This window comes from Erpetoichthys calabaricus, chromosome 7 (genome assembly GCF_900747795.2).
Source record: "Erpetoichthys calabaricus chromosome 7, fErpCal1.3, whole genome shotgun sequence".
Lineage (NCBI taxonomy): Eukaryota > Metazoa > Chordata > Cladistia > Polypteriformes > Polypteridae > Erpetoichthys > Erpetoichthys calabaricus.
This window is the reverse complement of record NC_041400.2, coordinates 44,342,471-44,367,728: the sequence shown is the minus strand read 5'-3', so window position 1 is coordinate 44,367,728 and position 25,258 is coordinate 44,342,471. Positions and strand designations below refer to the sequence as shown.

The 25,258-nt window shown below is 37.4% G+C and overlaps 1 protein-coding gene across 23 annotated transcripts in view; it reads right to left on the bottom strand.

The window, feature by feature from the left end:
- The window catches only part of LOC114654324 (receptor-type tyrosine-protein phosphatase delta), a 2,007,901-nt gene that overhangs the window by 290,187 nt on the left and 1,692,456 nt on the right, over positions 1-25,258 (bottom strand). For all 23 annotated transcript variants that reach the window (XM_051929989.1, XM_051929990.1, XM_051929988.1 and 20 more), the window contains one exon: positions 597-742. In XM_051929989.1, the coding sequence (XP_051785949.1) occupies positions 597-742 (146 nt within the window). The remainder of the gene's footprint in view (positions 1-596; positions 743-25,258) is intronic.

Sequence of the window (25,258 nt, the reverse complement as noted above, 5' to 3'; positions counted from 1 at the left end):
ATTAGAAATGGAAGGTTACATGAAGAAGGAGAGGGTGCCAAAGCCATCCCTAAAAGTAAATGATTTAATGGGAGTTTAGTCCATTAATATGCATTCAATATCACTCTCTGTTATGCAGTTAAACTCTGATAAGATGTTACAAGAAGTGGCTCTTCTGTGACTATGGCCAATTGCATTCAGCGAGCCTAAAAGACTCATATGTTAATTTTTATGGGAATATGACAGAAGGAGGTTAATAGCAATCTTATCAGTGTTCCTCTGCAGAGCATGATGTTATTAAAATTACGGTATACAGCCAAAGCCTATGGTGCATGCATGTGGAACACATTTACCAGTTGGGCCCCAATTCTTTAGTTAGTATACAATAGCATTTCTGAAATGAGTGCACAGCAGTACTGCTAATCTGTAGCATCACACATTTATTTAGATTAATGCTGCTCACTTTAATTGCACATGCAAGTGAAAAGCCCAATAAAGTGATTACTATGGCCCACTGAAACAAGGCAGTCATGCTAACTGGTGAATGTGGCAGATCAAGCAAGTTTAAAAGCCATTCTCATGTCGAGCATTTTACATCAGAACAATAGACCTAATACCTCAAATCTCTGATTGCTGACTTTCTTCCCCTTCTTGTTCCACACAATTTTAGGTCGTGGATCTCCCATTGCTTGGCAAATGAATGATGCTACTCCTCCCGAGACACCTGTTTGGTCTTCGGGAGTTCGTGTAAACTTTGGTGGCGCTGAAAAAAACAAAAGCAAAACACAAAAAGTTGTAAATCAATTACCTGAAGTTAGAATTTCAAACTCAAAAATTCATTTACCTGTTGAAATGAAAATGCCGTTGTTAACTTTCACACGGTAATGATCAACAATGCTTCCATCTTCACTAGAAATAAGTCACTTTACAATCCCATGAGTCCTACTGGGAAATCCTAGGTGACTATTCTGACACAAAGTGAACTGTTTTGTGTCATTTTATGCTGAAGGTTTATAAAAAAAGAAGAATCAAACGTTGGCTTTTTTCAGGTAGAATAAAGAGCAGAAAAACAGCCCACTACTTGAATGACACTGCAGCAACTATTGAAAGTAATCAATCACTGGAAGAAAGAACACGTTCACATCAGGGTTGAAATAAGAGGCATTCTTACAAGATTTACAAAGGCAGCCACATTACTATGTAAAACATGAAAACTGCTAAACTATTACAACCTTGTTTGATTGGTTCCTGCTTTTTTCCTAATGCTGTCAGAACCCATGAATTCCATGCGTGTTTCTAGCAACCTTTACACAGAAGCTAAGTATGTTTGAATAAAATGAGTATCTTCACAGACAACACCAACAACTACCACTAAATCAGCTGCCACAAAATGACTATATGTTGTCACGCACGAGTGCCGCGACAAGTCGTGCCAGAGGACAATGGCGTGGTACTAACCTCTCTTTCCTCATTTCTTCAGAAAGACTAAAGCACCACCGCCATAAACAGTCTTTTTGGTACCACCCACTCCGGGTTCCCTTCTAACCTCTGGTCCCTCAATGATGACATCACCTTCCCATCAACCATCACGGCTTTCCCCATAATTTCATCACTTCCTGTCCTCCGTTATAAATTGTCCGACCTGCCATTATTTTGTTGTCTGTTGTACTAAGAAGAAAACACTGATGTATATCTTTTGCTTTACAGTATATGGGGCCTAAAAACCCCAAACCTTTATACTTGTGTCTGCTTGTTTATTACAACGTACAGACAATAACAATGTCCTAAATATGGATTGTTGCAGTAGTACGTAATTGCTTCTCTAAATACTAAGTTATCATTTCATTTTCATTTTGTCTGAAGTGTATTTGTAGGTTTGCTGCTACAGTGTAAAGTAACTGCAGTGGCTGTCAACCCACTATTGATATGCAGCATTTTCACATTCTTACCAGAAGATTGACATTTTCAGATATCAAGATATTTGCAGATTCTGACAATTGGCATTCATTCTAGTTGTTGTTATGATGCTGTCAACAATGCTGTTACATTTCAAGTACACTTGTTTCTGATTCTTCTTCACATGTACAAACATCTACCCATACATTTTTAATGGCATTCAGTGTCATAGGGTGTCAGCAGCATCAGGTTTAAGGTGGGAACAAACACTAGATGTTGTATCAGGTGATCGGAGGGCATGTTTAGAATCCATTTTTATTTTTTTGAAGCTGAAAATACTTTAATTAAGACTTCACTTGAGTAAATTTCCAAATCTAGTTAATTACAGTAAATTCAGTGATTGGCTTGTTAATTTTTTAATTGTTTAACAACAACAACATACAAACATCCTTATTTATGTTGCATCCCACTGTAAAAAAACCTCACACTGTTCCAGTGTGGTGCTGAGGTGTCACCCGCTGCTCGTGGGTCCCAGTCCAGGTGGGTGTGTTGGGTGCAGCAGCGCGCTATGGGCGTGTGCTCCCAATCTCTCTCTCTCTCTCCTAGAACAGAGGCACTTTACAAGTCCAAACACTCTTAACTCTTTACATCTTTATGTATTTGTTTTTTTATTTATTTTTACTGCCAGCTAATTCTAAACATTACTTTCTATGTTAGTACTTTTGTAGCTTGAGGAATAAAACACTAATATATGCTTTGTAAAGAATAGCAAGTTAACGTATACAATATATTATAGCACTTGTTAGAAAAATAATTAGACCCTGTTGACCAAAGGCTTCAATGATTATTATTATCATCACAAAGTGTTACTTAAATTGTTAAAACTTACAGTACTTTCAAGGTATTTGTCTCATTAAATGCCCTGTGATAATCTGGCAGGCCAACAATTGGTGGTGGCTGCTGTATGCTCAACACTGGCTTCCGGCAGCACTGAAGTGAATAACCAATGACCTTTATGGGGGAGAAGCTGGGGGACAAATACAGTTTATAAAGCTCTAAGGTTATTCTTCCATTTCAATCTTACTGGCCATGCTTACCTTATACAAAGATGCCCACTTTATGTGTTACTTTTGAAGTATTATTGTGTTTCTTTGGTCATTTTAGTTAGGGCCAAATAAAGAATGCATGTTTTCTATTTGTATATTTGAATACAGATAATGCAGTATTATCTGTTTTAAATAATAAGGTATTTTATTACCTTTCTACATGTAATGTCATGTCTGCTAAATAATACTATATGAAATTCATATCATAATTAAACCATACAACAAATAGATATATTTAAAACATTCCATCCACTCATTAACTTTCTAAGCCCACTCAATGCAATTCAGGGTCATTTGGTGCAGAAGTTAAAGCAAGGTTAAAACTAATTCTGGACAGGGCACTGGGAAGCTGTCTGGCATACTTGTACAATGTGGGCAAAGGCAGAGCTAACTATTAACCTAATATGCCTTTAATATTCCTTTAAAAAATGTAAAATATTACTTTTAATGAAGCCACGGTTGTAATAAGCCTTAAGGTTTGAATTAAAGACAAATAATATTTTTCTCCTTATCATATATTTTAAATTAAAGAGTCCGATTCAGATCAGATATTCACATTTCCTGCACATATACCTTGTGGAGACAGATCAGTTCTTATTTTGCTAACATGAAATACAATGCTTAATAGTTCAAGATACATCAATCTACTCATTTTTTGCACTTTCTTACTTCATTAAAAGGTCACTGGATATCAGTGCCTATTCCAGCAGTACCATGCCCAAGGCAGGAAATACTGTAAGTCGAAATAGGACACCAGTCCATTAAAAGGTCCCCAAATGGACATATCCACTTTCAATAACGCAGAGCTTTGTCATTAGGATGGGGGAAACCGATTAATTGGCAAAACTATGCAAATATGGGGATAGCATGCACATTTCACAGAAACAGTGAATGGACTGACATTTGAACGTGGGCCACTGGAGCTGTGAAAAAGGATTTCTTACTACAGCACCTAAACAGTATACTACCTTCTTCTAATTCTATCTGCTTCCACACATTATCTTTAGGTGTCCTATTGAGCTCTGAGCAGTTCACATAAATCATCAAGGAAGAAATACTGAATCCATCAGGAACGAATAGATGTAATGTCATCCAGCCTGAGGAAGATTTACAGTATGGGTACTATAGTCAGAGTAAAAGAAGCAGAACCCTGCATGAACAAGAATGAAGACCATCACTGTCCTAATACTATATACAGTAAGTGGGCTAAGCACTGTTGGCAAATACCACAGTGCTATTTCCCTGCCTATATAGACTAAAATGAAACACCATCACCGTGGCTTTCCCTTATTCACACTAAATGAAGACAAAGAACTGAAAATTCTGCTCTTTCAAATGAACATTTGACATTTACTTTTTAAGCTAACTGGCTGAATTATTTACTTCAGGTCTGTACCATTACTGATTACCCTGTATTATACACCATCTCCTTTATACATGTTGAAAACACCTGCCCAAGACCATTTAAAAACACTGACATCCAATGCATGACCTGCCTAAACAAAGCCTAAGATTTAAAGTTACTGACAAATGCTATGCAATGAGAAGTCAAACAAAATGAAACTTTTTTTTGGCTATTGTTAAAAATGCAAGTATTAGATACCAGCAGGTAAGGCAAAAAGAAGCTTTTTTTTTTCAACATGCTTCTTCAGAGAAGTGCTCATCAGTACAGTGCTTGGCAGATTTCAAGTAAGAAAAATTTCTGCACACTTCATTAACCTCTACTGCCTACTGTTCAGCTGGCAGAACTCCACTATACTGACTAATTTAAAAAATCCTAGGCAACGATAGGCTCTCAACATGCCACCTGATACGTCAGGCAAGGCTTGTGGGCTCTCATTGGTCTGTCTCATGTGCTTGAAATGAAGACAAAAAAACAGCTTGTACAAAGCAACTGAGAGCATGGAAGAAAACAGTACTCTCATTGTCTAGACTAACCACATAGGCATACTTGTGAAGTCAGACAGAAAGGTACAGCAAGCAATACACTCACATAGAGCTTTGTTAGCCATTAAAAAAGACATAGGACTGCTGTTTCATATTGTGTTTGAGAAAACAGTAAAAGCTATTTTTCTGTGTAATTTAATCTTTATTTTGGGCATACAGACTAATTCTCTACCATAGCTAGTGATGGAGGGTGAACATTATTAATCTGCATTAGCAAAATTAGATTGAGAGATAGGCAGAACTCCCTAAGTTGGGACGCTTAACAGCTTCAGGTCATCACTCCCTATCAATAATTACATGTAGGGCCTTATGTAGTCTCTTTTGTGAAAACACTTTATACTATTGGGTTTAGCTTCTTTAAAAATTGTTGTTTCAGCTGTTATTTAAAAATAATAAGGACTCGACACAACTGGCTGATTTAAGAAATTGAATATATAAAGGTTACATGAGCTAAAGATTTTCTTCCTTTTGTTTGCTACATTTCTCACATGAAAAAGCTTGCATTTTACGGGGGGTGGGGATGTGAGAAAAGTTTTAAGGCTTCAGGTAGTACAAAATATTTAAAGCAGGCTGACAACTGGACCCATCTAATAATGTAGTGCTTTAGTATAAAGACAAAACAAGGAAAAATGTGTGTGCTCACTTAACTGGGAATTCTAAATCAAGACTTCAAGTGGGATGGCACAGTGGCGCAGTGGTAGCGCTGCTGCCTTGCAGTTAGGAGACCCGGGTTCGCTTCCCAGGTCCTCCCTGCATGGAGTTTGCATGTTGTCTACGTGGGTTTCCTCCGGGTACTCCGGTTTCCTCCCACAGTCCTAAGACATGCAGGTTAGGTGCATTGGCGATTCTAAAATTGTGCTTGGTGTGTGCACCCTGCGGTGGGCTGGCACCCTGCCCGGGGTTTGTTTCCTGCCTTGCGCCCTGTGTTAGCTGAGACTGGGTCCAGCAGACCCCTGTGACCCTGTAGTTAGGATATAGCAGGTTGGATAATGGATGGACTTCAAGTGTGGGTGTGAGCAAGATTGGGCTCTACAAAGACCTAACACTCCATCCATGGTTGGTTCCTTCCTTTCACTTGATGCTGCTGGAATAGTCTCCCTGAGAAGTGTTACATAAAAAAAGTTTTTATATTTTAAAATATAAAATTTGAAATGTATTAATAAAATAAACATATGCAGATCAAAGTAAAATTGGTAATATATAGTAAATTCCTCTTTATACTGCTTTATGTTTAATTTACACTAACTCAAATTAATCAAAGTATAAGAAACATTTATTTATTTGATTCTTTTTTTGAAATTGAGTTTTTCCCTTTTCACGGCTGCAGTGAGCTAATGCTTATTCCAGCAGCATCAGATACAAGGCAGGAACAAATTCTGGCTGGGATGTGCAAAGCACACTCTTGTGAACTCTGACTTTGTGCTGATTTAGAGTCACCCATGATCATGTTTAAGGTATTAAGGTATGTCATTTTAAATAAATAGGGCAAAACATATAAATTAGTCAGAGATAAGTATCTGTGGCTATGAAGCAGCAGCACCATTTACCAGTACACTAACATTCTTCACTGGCATGCATAGTATGCCATGAACTTGTTCAAACACAGCTCAAGCAGGCTAGACAGTCGCATGGTTTGAAAACCCATACTATTAAAACATGAAAACAGACACCTTGTTCAAAAAATGAAAAAAAAAGCATATTATGCTGGAAAAACTATGAATTTAAATAAAGCACTTGTTATGGTCAAGCCAGAATACCTCCTCTGCCTCGTATTTCAAGTGCCTCTTTTTGAATTCTTTGACTTTACTATTTGTTATAATATTGTTCTGCTCAATTATAATTAGCTTACCTACGTATTATCCACTGTTTTTATTCTATTTGGTTAATATTTAGCATCTGTACATGTTCCTTGTATTTTGTGGGTGGATCCCCAAAAGCAGGGGCCACCTATCCATCATAGTTAGGGGGCTGTCTCCCCCAGCCCTATAAAGGTTGGTGGGAATTAAGGTTCAGGGTGGTTCATTTGTAATGTACTCTGGAGTTTGGTTATATTTTAAGTATTATGCACTTTTTTTTTTTAAATCTGATTATTGGCTTTTGACCTTTTGCTCTGGATTTTAGACTCTCTCAACAGATTGTGCTTTTTGGAATAATGTTTGCAATGGACTGCTTTTGCCAAGTAATTCTTTGCTCAATATAGCCTTAGTTATATTATGCTCTTTTGTTTTTTAAATCAATTTCACCTTTTACAAGATTATTTGGGCACTTGTCTCTTCTCTGTCTGGAGTTTTCCCGAGTTCTCCCTCTACTGAGACACACTTCAAAGTTTTTTTGAGACTTTTCCAATTTTTTTAATTTAAAAGCCAGGCCTCCCTTCTGAAATTTAGTCAGGCCTGAAGCCTCCTGTTTTCTGCTGATTTGACTTGCCTTGGGGTGAGATTTGTTTTGTGGGCTATTTTTGTTATTTTGTACTGCCAAAGCAATCATAACAGCATTGGACAAGAGATACTTTAAACTGTTCAGGTAATAGGCCTTTTCTGGAGTCTTTTCAAGCTGAACAGGAGCACTCTACATGCTGAGGAAGTTGAAACACATAGCTGGAATTGAATTTTTTTTTTAACTTTTCACTTACTTAGCTTTGAATTTCAAAAAATTAACCTTGGGCATTCTGATAATAGTGTCTGAAATATGTTCCTGTGCTGTGAGAAACTGTAAAAAAAATAATGTCAACATGCTTTGTTTACCAGTGTGTGTTCATTTCTGGGCAAGAAGGTGGGGATTTGATGCTGCTGTAAAAGAAGTCACCTTTTAGAGAACAACCCCCCAAATTCCCACCTCTCTCTTAGTCTCTTTTAAAAACATTATCTAATTAATTCCACTTAGACTAAATGAATGTTGTATGATTCTTTGTACCATTATATACTAGACAAAGAGCCCGTTTCGACAACGTAAGATGAAACGGGCACGAGTGGAATAGTAATAAGTATAAGCACCACAAACCTGATATAGGTGTATTGAATGAATGCGTAATTAAGCCTCGAGCTGTTGTCGAAATCGCCTTTCAGGCCTCTAGAGCTTTAATTGAAGTCGCCTTTCTCTTTGAATTTTCGCGGCCGTAAATCGGCCGCCTGCCGCGATGTCAGTCTCGTAAGGTTTTCGGACAGCTGCACAGAAGGCGACTGCGCATTCGGCTTCAGACGTGTGCAGAAGGCGACTGCGCATTCGGCTTCGGACGGACGTGAGTGAGTGAGTAGGCTGCCGAATTATATAAGATTCGCTGTTAATGTTTTTGAAGAAGATAAATATAGTTTTCAAGTAAAACCTTAGATGTCAATGTCTTTATCTGAGTTTTAATAGTGAAGCCAAGAAGCTAGATTGTCCATTTCTTGTCTAGCTGTAGCCCTTTAAGGGCATAAAAGGATGGTTTATTGGTGGAAAAACTGGGTTGAAAACCATGTTTGGAAATGAAGACAATTCCAGTCAGCTAGTAGTTTATCACAGAGGTGCCTGGTGTATAACACAAACAGAGATACAGGTACAAGTAACAGGTAGATAACTGTTTTTGACATTTCTTCCTATTCCCCATTAAGGAAAGAACCTAAAAGGCACATTGCCCTTGAAAGTACCAAAAACAGTAAATGGAGTACTAAAGATGTTTGCTAAATTGGCTGTTAGAACATGTCAAGGGAAGTAAAAATGTTATAAATGTACAGCATCCAGTAAACTATCAACTTCACTTGTCTTGACATATGGAGAAACTTTCAAGGGATCCTTGCTCATCGTTAGAAAATCCTGCTGAAGTAGTGAGACTGACTGTAAAATCCACATTAGATTTTTACTATTGGTTTCCAGCTTTAGCTGACAAATAAGTGACAGTTTGATTGTAAGTCTATTATTTGTGGCATGGCAAAGTTGTGGATGTTAGGGCTACCACAATGGACAGATTTCTCTCAGTCCACAAAGGATATCCGTGATGTGTGAAATGCATTTTCTCCAAATTCCTAAACTTGTTTAAAAACACCTAAAAAGGCATATATGTGACAGGCAATACACCAGCTTGAGCCCCGTGTGGCATCACTAACACTAAGCTTAGTGTTAGAAGCACTAAAGCTGCCTCTTACATTAACCCTGAATAAATACAAAGCTTAATTTTCCTTGAGAGCACTATATTTATGCAATAATATTAATGTAAATTAAACACAAAAATGACATTATGCTCATTTTAAATAATTGGAAGGCTGCATATTTTCTTATTAAATTATAACATCTCCAACTCTAAATAATAACTTGTCTTAAACAAATTAGCAGCAATCCATTTCATATCAATAAATTACTCACAGTGCTTCCTTTCTAAACAGATTTTTGCCAGTCATTTTTGAAAGACTAAATTCAACAGCTATTTCCAGAAATTAATTGCAATATATTTTTTGGCATGTATCTCTATTTGAAACAACTTTGACTACTGTACAGTTGCTGAAAATGATCCAGCCAAAAGTCTTTGAGTCTGCTGAATTTAGTTTTGAGGCATGTGGGAGTTGGGCCCTATCCCAGTAGAAGGGTAGTAGCCAGCCCTGGTTGTCATACTCATGATCACACCAGCACCCAATCTAAGACAGGGATTCATTGACTGTTAAAACAAAACTGGAGTATTCAGAGATCAACTCTAACAGGCACAGAGAGAACATGCAAACTCTACACTGTGCCAGTGGCCAGGCTGTGATTTCAACTCAAGACTCTGCAGATGTAAAGTACCATGGCCAAGTACTTTGCTACTGTGCTAGCCAGCTATAATTTTTATTTTACAGTATTTCTAGTTCTATGCAAAAGTCTCAAGCCAACAAAGAAAACAATTTTTAAAGCTAGTTATCTACAGTTTTATTTTTCTTATAAAAACACTATATACCATTAGAATAAACTCAGATAAACCAGTTACTAATTTGTATGACCTTCCTTAGAATGCAAAACTGAATAAATCTACTTTGATACACAACTGTGTAATGCTTTCAAGTATGTCCAAGCTTTTATTTTTCCCTTCAGCTGCTTTTTTGCTCCTTCTCTTGTCTAAGACCAAACTGCAGCAATACTGAAGTCAGGACTTTGAGATGACCAATGTAGTAAGTTTGAAGTGTATTACAAGTTGTTATCCTACAAAAGATGAAGTTTTGGTCAATGAGCAATTTCCCTGAAGGTACAGCATAATAAATTAAAATCTGTTCACATTTTTAAGCAGTTTTCATTTCATAAATTCAAATCAGATCTCCTATACTAAAATGTACCCAGACTATGAAAAAGTTGCCACTGTACTTTACAGACAGCTGTAGAAAGGCATCAATGGACTTCTCACCAAACTCTTCACCTGACATAGGTAACTTTGTTAACATAGGACTTTCTGTTCTTGGATGTTGCTCTCTTTTGCTTGTTGCCTTTTAGCAAGAGGGGCTTCTTAGCCGCACCATTTTCTACAAGAACATCTGAGTTCAAACTTCTTTGAATGGGCGAAGCATGTACTTAATGAAATATCTCTGCCAGATGTTGAGGAAGTAGCTTACTAGATTTACTTCTGCTCCTTCTGTCTTCAGCTTGCCCAGTTCCTTCCAATTCTTTTAATTTGAAAGTCCAGTTTGGTGTACTTTTGGTTGCTGTTTTAGTAGTTTGTTCCAGAGCCCCACAACTCTTCGGATAAACCCAAAGACACTTCCTCTTCATTTCCACTGGTGTCTGTGAATTACCCATAAGCTGGAAGAATTCTGCTAGATGTAATTTATCAATGCTTTTGACAATACTGAAGTCCTGGACCAGGTCCCTACACAATCTCCACTGCTCAAGACTAAACAGATTTATTTCTCTAAGTCTCTCAGAGAACATGTCCTTATATTCTAGGGTGCATCTAGTTGCTCTCCTTTGCAGTTTCAAGTGCTTCTATGTCTTTTTTGTAGTGTGGTGACCAGAACTGCACATAATACTTCAGATGTGGTCTCACTATTTGTGTTTTTAATTGCTTCTGCACATTGATTACATGATGAAAATGTGTCACTATAAACCCCTAAACCTTTTCAGAGGTTGTTTTCTGTGTCTCCCATCTTGTGTTTATAGTTGATGTTAATTTTGCCCATGTGTAGCACTTTGTACTTTTCAACAATAAATTGCATTTTCCAAGCGTTTGCCCAGTTCTGAATGTTTTGCTGCCTCCTCTGTCTGCCATTCCTCTAATTTTAGTAGCATATGCAAGTTGTATTTGAGATTACCTCTTTATTTGTTCAAAAACTGAAAGAATATGCATTTCTATTTCTAGTTGCTCAATTTCAATACATAATTTGATTTAAAATATATATTTGTATTCATTCTAATATAACATTCAACCAAATAAAGAGTTACTGCTCAGATTATTCGATTTAATATAATTTTCTTCCATGCCCTAAGACTTTTGTGCAATATTGTATGTCCTATAATATATATTTATTGTGAATCCAATTATAATGCCCTGTCTCTCACGAGGATACTTTGATGAAGATCACAAAGGCTTTTCAGAGTACTTAAAATGTGTGAAAATATCTCACAATGCCAACAGAAGATGGACACTTTTTCTTCCAGTAATACATATTTTAGCCATGTTATTAAACTTTATACACCATTCAAATCGTATTGTTTGTTGAATACACCTCTTTAAAAGTGTCACTCAAGGTAACACAGGAAACTAAATGAAACTAACCTGTGGCACTGGCAGTTGGGCTAGCCTCAGATCACCTCATCATACCTTATCTGTCTGGTTTGACTGCATCTATAACACACTACATCTATGACACACATCTATAACACAGTGTCTACAACACTGCGCCTAAAAATCCCAAAACAGTAAGATGGTTATTAATCATATTAATAATAAGATCATCATCAATTACATTTTTCATACCTCATTTACAGTTTTAAACCTAAATCTAAAGCATTTTGAAAAATGACAAACTGTTATTAAGAAAATATTCCACTCAAATCATGTTAGAAATCTTATTATTCTGCTGTCCAATACCCCACCCCACATCCAGCAGTCAATTTAAAAGCACGGAAGCAAAGAATAAAGCTAATAGAGAGTCACACAGAGAGCAAATTACACTAATGGGGCAAAACATTAAAAGGGAAGCACATATAATTACAGAGTAATGTGAAAAGAAAAAAAAACACAGTCAATAGGCAAGGGACACCTGCAGATGTTTTTTGTTTATGAAATCTGCTTTAAATCAATATTAATACACTCTATGATTGGAATCAAATTAACAGATGCTAGGGAACATTTTTTAAAAAATAGTTTTAATATATGGAAACAACTATTTATTGGTGTTACGCAAGGAGCACACTTAAGATTGTAGGTCTTGGCACAAGAGGAAAACATTCTTAGCCTAAGTACTTGAACAGGAAACTGACAACTCTGCTGGCAAACTTGCATGCTGTTGTCAAAGACTTTTAAAACTCTTAAGCTCCTTTTGATATTTTGTCAATGAACTGGTTTACCTTTAAAACTGCATTCAATTTGACATTGATAAAGGGCAACATGTTGAGTTTGTGACACTAAATAGGTCCACTTGTAACATGTTCAGTATTTTCAATTTACAGATTTTTATACCAAGACAATCTGACTTGTATATTATGCTGCAGAGAGTGTATAGGTTTTCAGATCCTGTGTATGTTGTTCTGTTCTTGTCAGTGTTTATCCATGGATATTTTTCTACTTGTTACACTACTGTGTTTCCCCGAAAATAAGACCTACTCCGAAAATAAGCCCTAGCATGATTTTCAGGCTGCTCTGTAATATAAGCCCTACCCCAAAAATAAGCCCTAGTCAAGATCATCAGCTGAAAACTAAGGCACCTAAAGCCAGATTTATACTTCACGCGATGCGACGCGTGTGCCAGAAACATTCATTAAGTGTCAAGGACACCTTACCACAATATCTCTGAAAAGAATGTTTAATGAATACATCCATCAATTTGGGGATGCACCCATTCCAGCAGCATTGGCGCAAGACAGAAACAAAATCTCTGGACGGGGCATCAGCTCATCACAAGGTGAACACAAGCACACACACACACACACACACAGGATTCACTGTAGCTTCACCAAATCCCCAAACCTTCATGTCTTTGGATGGAAAACTGAGCACACTGTGGAAACCCACCAGGAAAACATGCAAACTCCAGGCAGGGATCACAGGGGATGTGACTCCCTGCGAGACAGCAGCGCTACAGTTCTGCCACCGTGCCTCCCCATATGTGTAACTATTAGCAGTATTCATTATTTAAACAAAGTTAACGATTTATCTGTAAAATGTAACATACATATTTTTAATGCATTTCATCATGAAAGTGATATCAAGTTTAAATCTAAGAATTCTAAATGTGCAGAGAGCTGGAATATCATACATTTAATGTGTTCTGTGGGTCACTGCTGCTTGCCGCTCCTGTCAGGTCAGGAGGAAGCCCCAGAGGCTCGTAGTGATTTAACAACTGGGTCGGTTTTAAGATGACGTTTATGACAGTCTACTTTAATGATAAAGTCAACTATGTGGTTAAAGAGGACTTTTCAAGTTTAAAGCTGAAATTTCCATTTTAATCACAAAATAGACATTTTCATTATGTCCTTATTTTTTTTTTCTCTGTGGCTCAAATATGCCGCCATACATTCTGATGGTATTGTAAAGGTGCAAAAAAAAAAAAAAGACGGGACAGAAGATGGTATGTGAGACTTTTAAAATGTATTGTGTCATTACTTTGGAGAATATGCAACGCTTGAATATCAAAGCACCACGATTGCATTTATATGTCGGCATTTTGCTTCACCACATCGAACCATTCATCAAACATCGAAGCACACACATCGATCCTGTGGGATCCTTAAAGCGGCTGGAGTACCAAGAAATTCAGGCTGAAATTCAGGGTTTGAAAGTGGAGAGTTATGACAATATTCCAGAAGAAGATGACATGACTGTATTTGGATAAATGTATATTGTTGTACATGAATAAATGTAAGATATCCCTGAAAATAAGCCCTAGTGCATCTTTTGGTGCAAAAATTAATATAAGACCCTGTCTTATTTTTGGGCAAACACAGTAGTATGATAGGAAGTCTATAAGAAAGACTATAAGAAAGTCCACTCTTTTAAAATTTAATTCTCAAGCTTCAGAAACACGTGTGCCCACGTACATGTAAGTACTTAATAGTATCTAAGGTAACATCCTAATGAATTGATAACTAGGTGCCTTTATCTGTCACCAAGTAGGTTATCCACAAGCACCACCCATCTACAGGCTTCTATTTTCTCTTTTACTGTACCCTTTACCAGAGTTCCATTCACAATGTGTAAAGTTAGAGGGGTCTTATCAGTGCCAAATACCAATGTCCTTTTACTGTATAATGATACCTGCTAGTTAAATAAACTCATTAGAGGAGCCTCATGATGCTGTTTACAGCCTTCTGCAGCTCAAAACTACAATAAGTGAATATATACATTATAAAATATGTTACTTATTTGCACTTTGGGGAATCTGGAATAAACTAGAAAGTCGTGTATTTGAAAACTTAAAAAGTATCTGAAGAGTGGAGGAATATTTGTAGTGACCTACAACAGCTAACCCAGCAAGCTTGATGGATGGAACACATTTCTCTTGTTCCTCTAAAGGTCAGTCTACTTTGGAAGTTGCAATCTGTGGATTGTAAGTCCTAAAATTCTTCAGAAGATCTAAAAATGTTCATCAGAGTAAGAGAGACTGAGACAGACTAGGAGGAAACTGGCAAAATACCCCCCAGGAGGCTAAAAAAGCAATCCTTCCTCACAAGTAAATGGTAGATTCCTAATATGAAAGCAAGCTCAAACAATCTGGAAAAATGGCTACACATTTCAGGGATGACTTGCAATAGTTTAAGAGATCGCTACAGGACATGGTGATCTAGTGACCCAAAGACATTGTAGGTTCATCTCTAATATAAAAATAGACTCCAGAGATAACCTGGAAGTGAGTTTAGATAAATATTTATTGAAAGGATGGTGGAGAGATTAGAGTAGATCAGGGAGTGACAGAAGACAACAGTAAGTAACAGTATAACTTTTTAGTCATTTTTTAGTTCCCATAGCAATGGTTTTAGAAAAGGACCAGGGGATAAGATATCATATGAAACAAGATTTGAAACCAGAAAGTCAATTAGACGATCATCAAAACTAAAGACAGAATCCTAAATAGCTGTCAAAAGTTGTTGCACTATAATCGCTAACCCAGAAAACACTCCCAAAACACACTCTTGCTAATCTCTTTACTTTTTTCTGCAAACACAGATGAACAGGAAGTGACCTTTATTCCCATGACCCCACAGCCGCTCACTTCCAGGTCATTTACAACAATAGCTCCACAAAAAAAATTGTGCTTGCAATAAACAAAATGGTGTAACTGAAAAGTTAGTAAAGTAATTCAGATGTTAACTATACTATGCAAAAGCAAGGCAATGTCAAATTCAGAAATCTTGGGTTAAAGAACTCCTAACTATACACATAGTTCCCCTGCCCAGAAAACACCCCAGGAAAGGCACGAAAATGAAAGAAAAATGAAAATCATTACATTCTTATTTAATTTAATATCAAAGTAACAGAGATGGAAATAAGCTTGCAAACTGCCATCCATGACAATAAAAATCTACAATCTCCAACAAGATTAGGAGCTCAAATATTTTAGTAATCTTGCTTGATACTAGAAAGAGTAAAAAAATAATTTATAATGGTTCTGGGCCACAGGTAACAGTAGCATTGGTAGGTAGGCAGAAACCAATCCTGGATGAAGTAAATTGTCCTTCACAAGGTACATACACTCTTGAACATACCCACACTCCCACCTTAACAGTTTACAGTCACAAATTAACCTGGTATATGGATATATGCACAGACAGTGACTGGGCCTCGACTCACATCAAAGTGCCTTTGCCTGTGACTCTACTTACAATTAATGTTAAATGGAGTCATGCTGACCTTTGAGTCAAAAATGGATCTACCTGTCAACTATTTAGAATAATAACGAAACTCTTTGTACCTTTAGTATGTACAGGGGAAATGAATATGTATAATAAAAATACTTTTTTCTGTCTTTTCTTTATGTAGTTTATTTCAAATTGAAATTTCAAATCACTCTTCTCTCTTACATTTTATTTGGCCACTAGCCACGGTACGTGTCGAAGACAGGTAGTAGGAGAATTTAAAAATATTTGCTATCCCTTGTCCTATGCACACTTTCAGCATCTTTCCCCTGTATTCATGAGTGTCTGAACCTCTCTTCACTGGCACTCCCTTTGTCCAGCGTGTTCCAGGTAAGCTTGCTTTTCATACTCTGTCAATGTTTTTAAGGTATGTTTCTCACCTCCTTTCCAGTTTTACACTTCACATCCCTGAAGGAGACTCTCTCAGTGTGCACCTTTACACCTCTGCAAGCATCTCACACTCACACTTCCTTTTTCTTTGTGTCACCAAAACCAAACTGACCAATCAGATTGCTCTGAGGAACTGGTTCTGTATTATTATATAGTAGATACCTTGACTAATGTGTATTGTATTGTATTGTATTGTATTGACCCCCTTCTTTTGACACCCACTACACGCTCAACCTACCTGGAAAGGGGTCTCTCTTTGAACTGCCTTTCCCAAGGTTTCTTCCATTTTTCCCTACAAGGTTTTTTTTTTTGGGAGTTTTTCCTTGTCTTCTTAGAGAGTCAAGGCTGAGGGGCTATCAAGAGGCACGGCCTGTTAAAGCTCATTGCGGCACTTATTGTGTGATTTTGGGCTATACAAAAATAAATTGTATTGTATTGTATTGTATTGTACTAATTTGAATCATTTTGAGGTGTTACATTTTGAGCTTTTGATGTATGTCCTTTTATATTTTCATTTAATTATTTTGTGTTGGTAATTAATATGATGGGCTGAATTGACCAATTCTCCTGGGAAATACATCTTTTTGCTATGATCCCGAACTTTATAAATAAAACTTGGAATTAGCTGGAAAATACACTAACAGATATACAAAAGAGGTTATAAGTTTACGTGTGCCCTATTAGAATAAAACTGATTTAAAGTAAATTAAATTAAGTCTTTCATACCCAACTGTGCTGATCCTAATTCTACAGAATTATTATCTCATACATTCAGTCTAATTCCACACCCTATCAATTCATGTCAACCTATTTAGATTTTTGCAATTTGTTTCCTTGTAAGTTGCTATGTACTTAATGTTTCTGGGCTGTGGTTAGCACTGCTGCCTCAAACATGCAGTGTCTTCTTTGTCATTATCAGTGGGTTTTTTGCACATTTTCCCATGTCTGTGTCGCCTTTTCTCTGGCTCTACTGCTCTTCCTTCCAAATTCCAGAACCATATATGTTAGGTTCATTAAATATTGTATTGTAACTGAAACTGCTCTGGCCCACCACAACCATGAGTTGGATTTGTCTTTATACTTTGAACTGAACTCTAGTTTTCATTATAAAGTGAGTAGTAGACCCTGCAGTTGCTCTGTCTAGGGCTGGTTCATTCCTTATACCCGATAAACCCTGAATCATTCTACCACTGAACTGGATTAAGCGGATTTGAAACAATTAAGCTACAGTATGTTATGAATTATCTTATCTTTTACCATGTTACTATAAAATGAACTTATTCTTGTCTTGTGAAGTTTACTGTGATGACGTATTTTGTGAAAGGTGTTATTAACTGATTGACTAATGAGCATTGTTTAATCAAATTACAACTTATAAATATGGTTGCTTATAGTTCAGTGAAAATTTAGACGGCTAAAATAATATTTCAGAAGTCAGATTACTCAAGGAGATAGAGGATGACGATACTGTAGGCATAAAAATTAAAAGGTAAGCCAAAAACAGGAAAAAAAAAAACCTCATGAGGGTGTTACATAGACCAAGAGGTACACCACACATGTGAAGAAGAATTCTTTTATCACTACAGGTCTCCTTATGTCAATAGGCCCCTACAGTGATGGTAAAAATCGTTTTACTTTGCAGATAACTGTTTGGAAATGATAAGTCCCTTGATGCATGGCTTGGTTTTCATAATACTCATATTACTATTTAACCTCCTTGCAGCTCCATAATAGCCAATGAAAACTGCTACAGTTTGGGAGGCCATCACTGGAATAATGCAATTATTGGAACACAGTTTGTTCCTACTCTATGGCATTAGTTAAGATGTTGTATAGAATAACTCAAACCTTGACACTGTGATTCTATAGACCCCACAACAATCATACAGAAAATTTCAGAAGCTTGACTTTCTCCCTTGGAGTTAAGGACATTTCTCTGAATTATCAGTTGTGATGTTTGGCTTCCTGTAATGAACACCATAACAACCAAAAATGTGACATCAGAAAATCAGCATTCAGTCACGTCACAAAATCACACTACTAATGGCATTCTGGCATTTGAGAAAATCCCTGCTTAAAAGCTTACAACAAGCCAGTGTGACAAGGGAAAAAATAAATTGCTTTTGCTTTTAAAATTTCTAAGCTTTGGTTGGAGAACAAACATGCAGTGGGTGATAGGACACCCCCATCCTCCCTATCCCTTTCCTGCTTAGATATATACTGTTTAAGCAGGACAGGCTTAATCTACCTGAATTAATACAGGGACTTGCTCACTTAATCCAGTATTAAGCCTTTGCCCACAAACAAATGAAAAGTGTAAAGCCTGTGCAAGCTAAAAGGTTAGTGACGTGTAAGGCTTCATCTCTCTCCGGAACATTATATAACCCTGTCATATTCACTAACTTAATGAAAGGAAGTTCCGCTTCAAAGCTTCCCACTGCTCCATTTTCAATTTAACGTGGGTAGACACGGTATGAATAATTTGGTGGCTGAAAGCTGCATTCGATCTTTAATATGTTATGCACAGCTTTTTTTCTTTAGATGGCTTCTGAAATAAAGCACTTAAACATGAAAAGAGAACACAGACACTACAAAAAGAGAGCAACCTGACTGGCTTCCATCTTTCACGTGATGCACAATGCAGGTAAAATCAAGGAAATGTTAATTTTTTTTTTACACTTGTACTTACCTAGGGTTTCAAATATTAATCACTGAACAACACCACACACCTCTCAGTATAGGAGACATACTGAGTATTTGGGCCTGCAGATACCATGAAGAAGGTGATGGAGCAATTTACTGGAATCTTATAAGCAAATGTCATGTATCAATCTCAAGGAATGGCACATGATGCATAAAGATAGAAGACCTACAGCATGGGATGATTTCAATGGCTAGGGAAAAAAACTCATATTCAATACTTTAAAAGGTAAACAATTTTGCTTTTTATTTTCAGTTTAATTAGAAATAAAAATTTGACATTGTTAACATCACCCCAATGACTGCGAAAGGTTAATATTCAATTTGCTATGCAGAAGAACAAACATTAGGACATTTAATCTACAAAACCCTTACAGTAATTGGCCTTTACTGACCCTCTACAATAAATGATTGAGTAAGTCTGCTTCTGGACCTTACTATTTCTAGATGTTGCTGAATTTGTACAAGTTTACAATTTACCTTAATGCCAGATACAGCACTAGTACCCAGGTAGAATAATTCCTAGCTTTTACCCGGCGTTTCTGAGATAGGCTTGAGCTTCTGTGAATGGGGAAGGTAATTTTATTACCTTAAATATTAGGTGCTGTCACACATGCACGTCTGAGGATCATCCTACTTGCACATCCTTGATAAGCAAAACCACCTCGGGACAAGAGAGGGCACTGTCACTAACAGTATCATTTCTTTCTGTCTCCGCAGCACTGAGAAGATGACCAATGAGGGCAACTGACTCTGCTCTTTCCAGTTGGCGCACTTCATTTCTGATAAACTCAGAGAAGGTGCCATCTAATTGTGAACTTACACTTGAAAGAGACAGAACTAAAATCCAAATCCAAAAGACGTTGCGAGATTGCTGAAATGGCCCTTTATTTAATTTACATGTGCCAACGAGAACTGTTTGAGCTTGTTTTTATTTGCTTGATTAAATAGGGTGACTTGGTTAGTCCCCCCAAATCTGTCTTCACATGACCACAGTGCTTTCAAGTGTTAAAAGCATTATAGACAATGATATTAAACCTGTAAGTTCTTTTCACTTGAACTTTTGATGTCTGTAAAAGTGGTTTGTCTAAACCACATAAAGAGGTTTAATTGAGAAAGGAGTCAGAGAAGGCTAAACGACCAAAAATTAAACTTATTACTTCAATAGGGCACTCTGACAAGAGGAAAGCAAAGCCCTGGAACCATTGGTTATCTTCACGCATGCACACCTCGTGAACATGTTTTGCTAAGGACTTTCAAAATGACACTGGACTGAGAGAGGCTAGGGATGATTACCTTGGACATTTCAAGCTTTTAAAAGTCAGCAGAAAGAAAGAGAGTCAGGAAGAAGGAGAACCAGGAAGAACACAGTCACCAAAAAGACCCATGCTGTGAGAGACGCAACAATGTAACCTTAAAAGACTGAACGTCACACACATTGTATGTATTGGCCAGCATCACCTATGGCAGCTCCTGAATTATCCAGGTTATATTGGTGATTTTCCACATCCACTTACCTTTTTTGTTTGCTAACACTTTTGGCATATTAAAAATATTAAATCTATAATGAGTGAAAAGAAATCTAGACCTGCCAACTGTTTGCTTTGTTGCTCTGTCTTACTGCTTGGGATTTGAAGATTAGAGGAAAGGGAGACATAGGGTTACAATGACAGTCAAGTCTGGATGAAACTGAACTGGAGTACAAGGTGATCGCAAAGATAAATGGGCAAAACGGTCACCCCAAAATCCTTCCACGATAGAACACTCTGCAAATTGGACTTGAATTTACCAGGTTAGAAAATGGATGGATAGAAAGAAGGTAGCAATACCCTGCCTTTTTATGAAACTAAAACAAAAATGATCATCAAAAAGCAGTACCTTTGAAAATGACATCAAAAAGACATGAAATGCTCCATTGAAACTACTAATATTAAAAATTCTTGGGAAAAAAATAAAAACAGAATAATTAGAATCTTTGTAGTGTAAGGCAATACACTTTTAACAGTAAAGGAATTGTTGACTTGTAACTTGGTAGGAAAAATGCTGATGCAAATTCCAAACTCTTTCTGCGGCCTCTGTGGTAAGAACAGAATGCGTCTGATATATACCATATGCCTGAAGGACAAGAGGAGTGTTTTCTTGTTAAAATTATGAAGTGTACTGTAACATTGCAGCACAAAGCTTCTCACACAGCAGGCTAAATATAATGGACACCGAGTCTTGTGGTCCCAAAGTTAACAATTAGAAAACGATTCAAGAACTTTGCTTTGTCTATACCTACCCAGTGCTACTGGAAAGGAAATTATTTTGTTGATAAAATGAAGAGGGTTTCAGTACAGCATGGTTATTTATGAGGGGATTGGGTTAAGCTGTTGTTCACTGCTTGGTGGGTTTTGAATCATTCACAAGTGATCCTTGTTATAGCTTTCTATATATTCGTAGACAAGGAGAGATTGACAGCTTAAATAACATTGTTTTTGATTTGTTTTAGCCTATGTATCTAATGTAGAATCAAAATGGTTATTCTGTATTTTTTTTGTAACATTTAGACTTTGAGGCACTCTTTCCAGGTGAAATACATTCACATACAATGCATATAACATAAAACATCAAAAGACTTAAAGTAAATATGATTCCTTACATCCATTCCATATCTCACTTAATGCCATTCAGGGCTGCTTTACAAAACTAAGTGGTAATACTGAATTGCCATCATGCCACCTAACAGTAAGCACAAGTGCAGATATGGGAAACAACTGCATGCCACCTACTTTTTTAAATCATTCAATCTTGTGGGGTGCACAGACATTAAAAGCACAATGTCTCCCTAGACAATGTGGCCAAAGCTAAATAATTTTAGCATACACAAACAAAGGAAAAATGAATCTAGATAGATAGATAGATAGATAGATAGATAGATAGATAGATAGATAGATAGATAGATAGATAGATAGATAGATAGATAGATAGATAGATAACTTTATTAATCCCAAGGGGAAATTCACATACTCCAGCAGCAGCATACTGATAAAGAACAATATTAAATTATTAAATTAAAGAGTGATAACAATGCAGGTATACAGACAGACAATAACTTTGAATAATGTTAATGTTTACCCCCCCCCCCCCCCCGGGTGGAATTGAAGAGTCGCATAGTGTGGGGGAGGAACGATCTCCTAAGTCTGTCAGTGGAGCAGGACATTGACAGCAGTCTGTCGCTGAAGCTGCTCCTCTGTCTGGAGATGATACTGTTCAGTGGATGCAGTGGATTCTCCATGATTGACAGGAGCCTGCTCAGCGCCCGTCGCTCTGCCACGGATATCAAACTGTCCAGCTCCGTGCCTACAATAGAGCCTGCCTTCCTTACCAGTTTGTCCAGGCATGAGGCGTCCCTCTTCTTCATGCTGCTTCCCCAGCACACCACTGCGTTGAAGAGGGCGCACGCCACAACCGTCTGATAGAACATCTGCAGTATCTTATTGCAGATATTGAAGGACGCCAGCCTTCTAAGGAAGTATAGTCGGCTCTGTTCTTTCTTACACAGAGCATCAGTATTGGCAGTCCAGTCCAATTTATCACCCAGCTGCACTCCCAGGTATTTATAGGTTTGCACTTTCTGCACACAGTCACCTCTGATGATCACGGGGTCCATGAGGGGCCTGGTCCTCCTAAAATCCACCACCAGCTCCTTGGTTTTGCTGGTGTTCAGTTGTAGGTGGTTTGAGTCACACCATTTAACAAAGTCCTTGATTAGGTTCCTATACTCCTCTTCCTGCCCATTCCTGATGCAGCCCACGATAGCAGTGTCGTCAGCGAACTTTTGCATGTGGCAGGACTCCGAGTTGTATTGTAAGTCCGATGTATATAGGCTGAACAGGACCGGAGAAAGTACAGTCCCCTGCGGCGCTCCTGTATTGCTGACCACAATGTCAGACCTGCAGTTCCCAAGACACACATACTGAGGTCTGTTTGTAAGATAGGAATCTGACAAACTTGGTACGTTATATGTAACTTCCCTCAGAGAAGATAATGTAAAAATAAGAATTCTAGATTGGCAATAGCACAAGGTTATGTAATTCCATCTAACCATTCATCTTCCAAACTGCTTATACTGTTCAGGCTTGAGGGAGTAGGCGCTTAGCCTGGCAGCACTGGGGGAATTGTGGGAAGCAACCCTGCACGGTATGTCAGCCAATCGCAGGACACTTAAAACATTCAAACATCACAGTTTACAATTACCAGTTAACCCAACAGGCATGTCTTTGGTCTGTGTAGTGACAGAAAGCATAAAAGATGCACAAAAATATGCCAGTGCAATTTAAAATTCTTTGCATATACTACTTGAACAAAACTATTTCTCAATTTGTCAATTAAAAAAAACAGACACATACACTTTATCTCTAACACCTGAGCTCTGTGGTTGAAACTCTCTTGACAATAAAATCTACTGCCACACTACTATAGCTATATAAATGTAAAGAATTATTATTATTATAGCATTCAGGAACAAACTGCACATCAAGCCAGTCCATGTTCATGTTTGCTTTATGTAAAATGAATCTGCTGCTAAAAGCCTCCCTAGGAGTATTCCATCCATCCATCCATTTCCCAACCCGTTGAATCCGAATACAGGGTCACGGGGGTCTGCTGGAGCCAATCCCAGCCAACACAGGGCGGGAACCAATCCTGGGCAGGGTGCCAACCCACCGCAGGACACACACAAACACACCCACACTAGGGCCAATTTGGAATCGCCAATCCACCTAACCTGCATGTCTTTGGACTGTGGGAGGAAACCCACGCAGACACGGGGAGAACATGCAAACTCCACGCAGGGAGGACCTGGGAAGCGAACCCAGGTCCCCCAACTGCGAGGCAGCAGTGCTACCCACTGCGCCACCGTGCCGCCCAGAAGTATTCCATTTATTATTAAATTCCTCAACAAAAAATCTCAGCAATGAAGCAACATTCACAAAGTAATAACATACAAATCTTGCAAGGGTATGAGATCTAAAAATCAAGCAGAGTTTTAGTATCAAACTGATCTGCAGAATGGAGGTTTTCTATATTGGGAGAATAAACTTTTGTGTGTCTCTTTCTCTTCACCACTGAATGAAAAGCCAACATTTTTACAACTTTCTTTTTTCTTTTTCAGTAGAGGGTATATTCTAAGCCATTTAAAATTATTTGGAGGCCTATAAACAAATTAAGGGTTGAAAAAAGATTAAAAAAACAACTTAATTTTGTTGATTTCAGTATGAAGTAAAATTAGGAACTCTTGCTCATGTGAGATTTTTATCCTCGTGGGAATTAATCTTTTAAGCTTTGATATTCACCCTGAGTTCAAACCTATGATTAGAAACTGTTTGAGAACTGTTAACAATTCTTTATTCTTTAATTAATGCTATCCTAAAGTTTGACCTGATGTTGATCTAACTACTAAAAATCCATTCATCCATTCATTCATGTTGTAACCCACTTACCCAATTCAGGGCCATAGGGAGTTACTGCCTGTCCTTGCAGCATTGATCTCTGGGTGAAAACCTAATCTTGAACTGGCCACCAGTCAATTGCAAGGCATACATTAAAAACACATATTAACACAAATTTATCCAGGAAGCATTCTGTTACAGTGAAATATTAACTAAAATTTGTTATATGTTTAATAAAGACATTGATTTTCTTTTTATGATAATTAGTTCTATTAGGGTCTAGGATAATTAGTGCTATTACTTGAGGTAGGCCCTTCAATAAAAAAGACTACAATCTGGCCTAGATCTGTGGGCCCCCAGTAATAATAATAATAATAATAATAATAATAATAGCAATAATTATATCATCATCTCCAAAGTCTACTCTTCCCAACTTAAGTCTCTATTATTGAATCATGTTCCTAATTAAGAAAGTTCTGAAGCATTCTTGAGATTGGAAAGGGTTACAAAACTATTTATAACACTTCTTCTTAATTTAAATAGATGAAGATCAAACAGATAAAATGCAACCACTGCTACGTTTTTGGGGTGACACAGTAACACAATAGTTGAGGGATCTGACAACCATCGTCCCTTAATCCCATGGTTGAATGTGTGGAGTTTACATGTTTCTCCAGATCTAAATGGGTTTTTCTCTGGTTGCTGCAGTTTTTCCCCCACATCTCAAAACACATGCATTGGCGGATTGACGATTTTGAGTTATTCTCATGGGTGATGTGTGTGTGTGTGTGTCTCTGAACT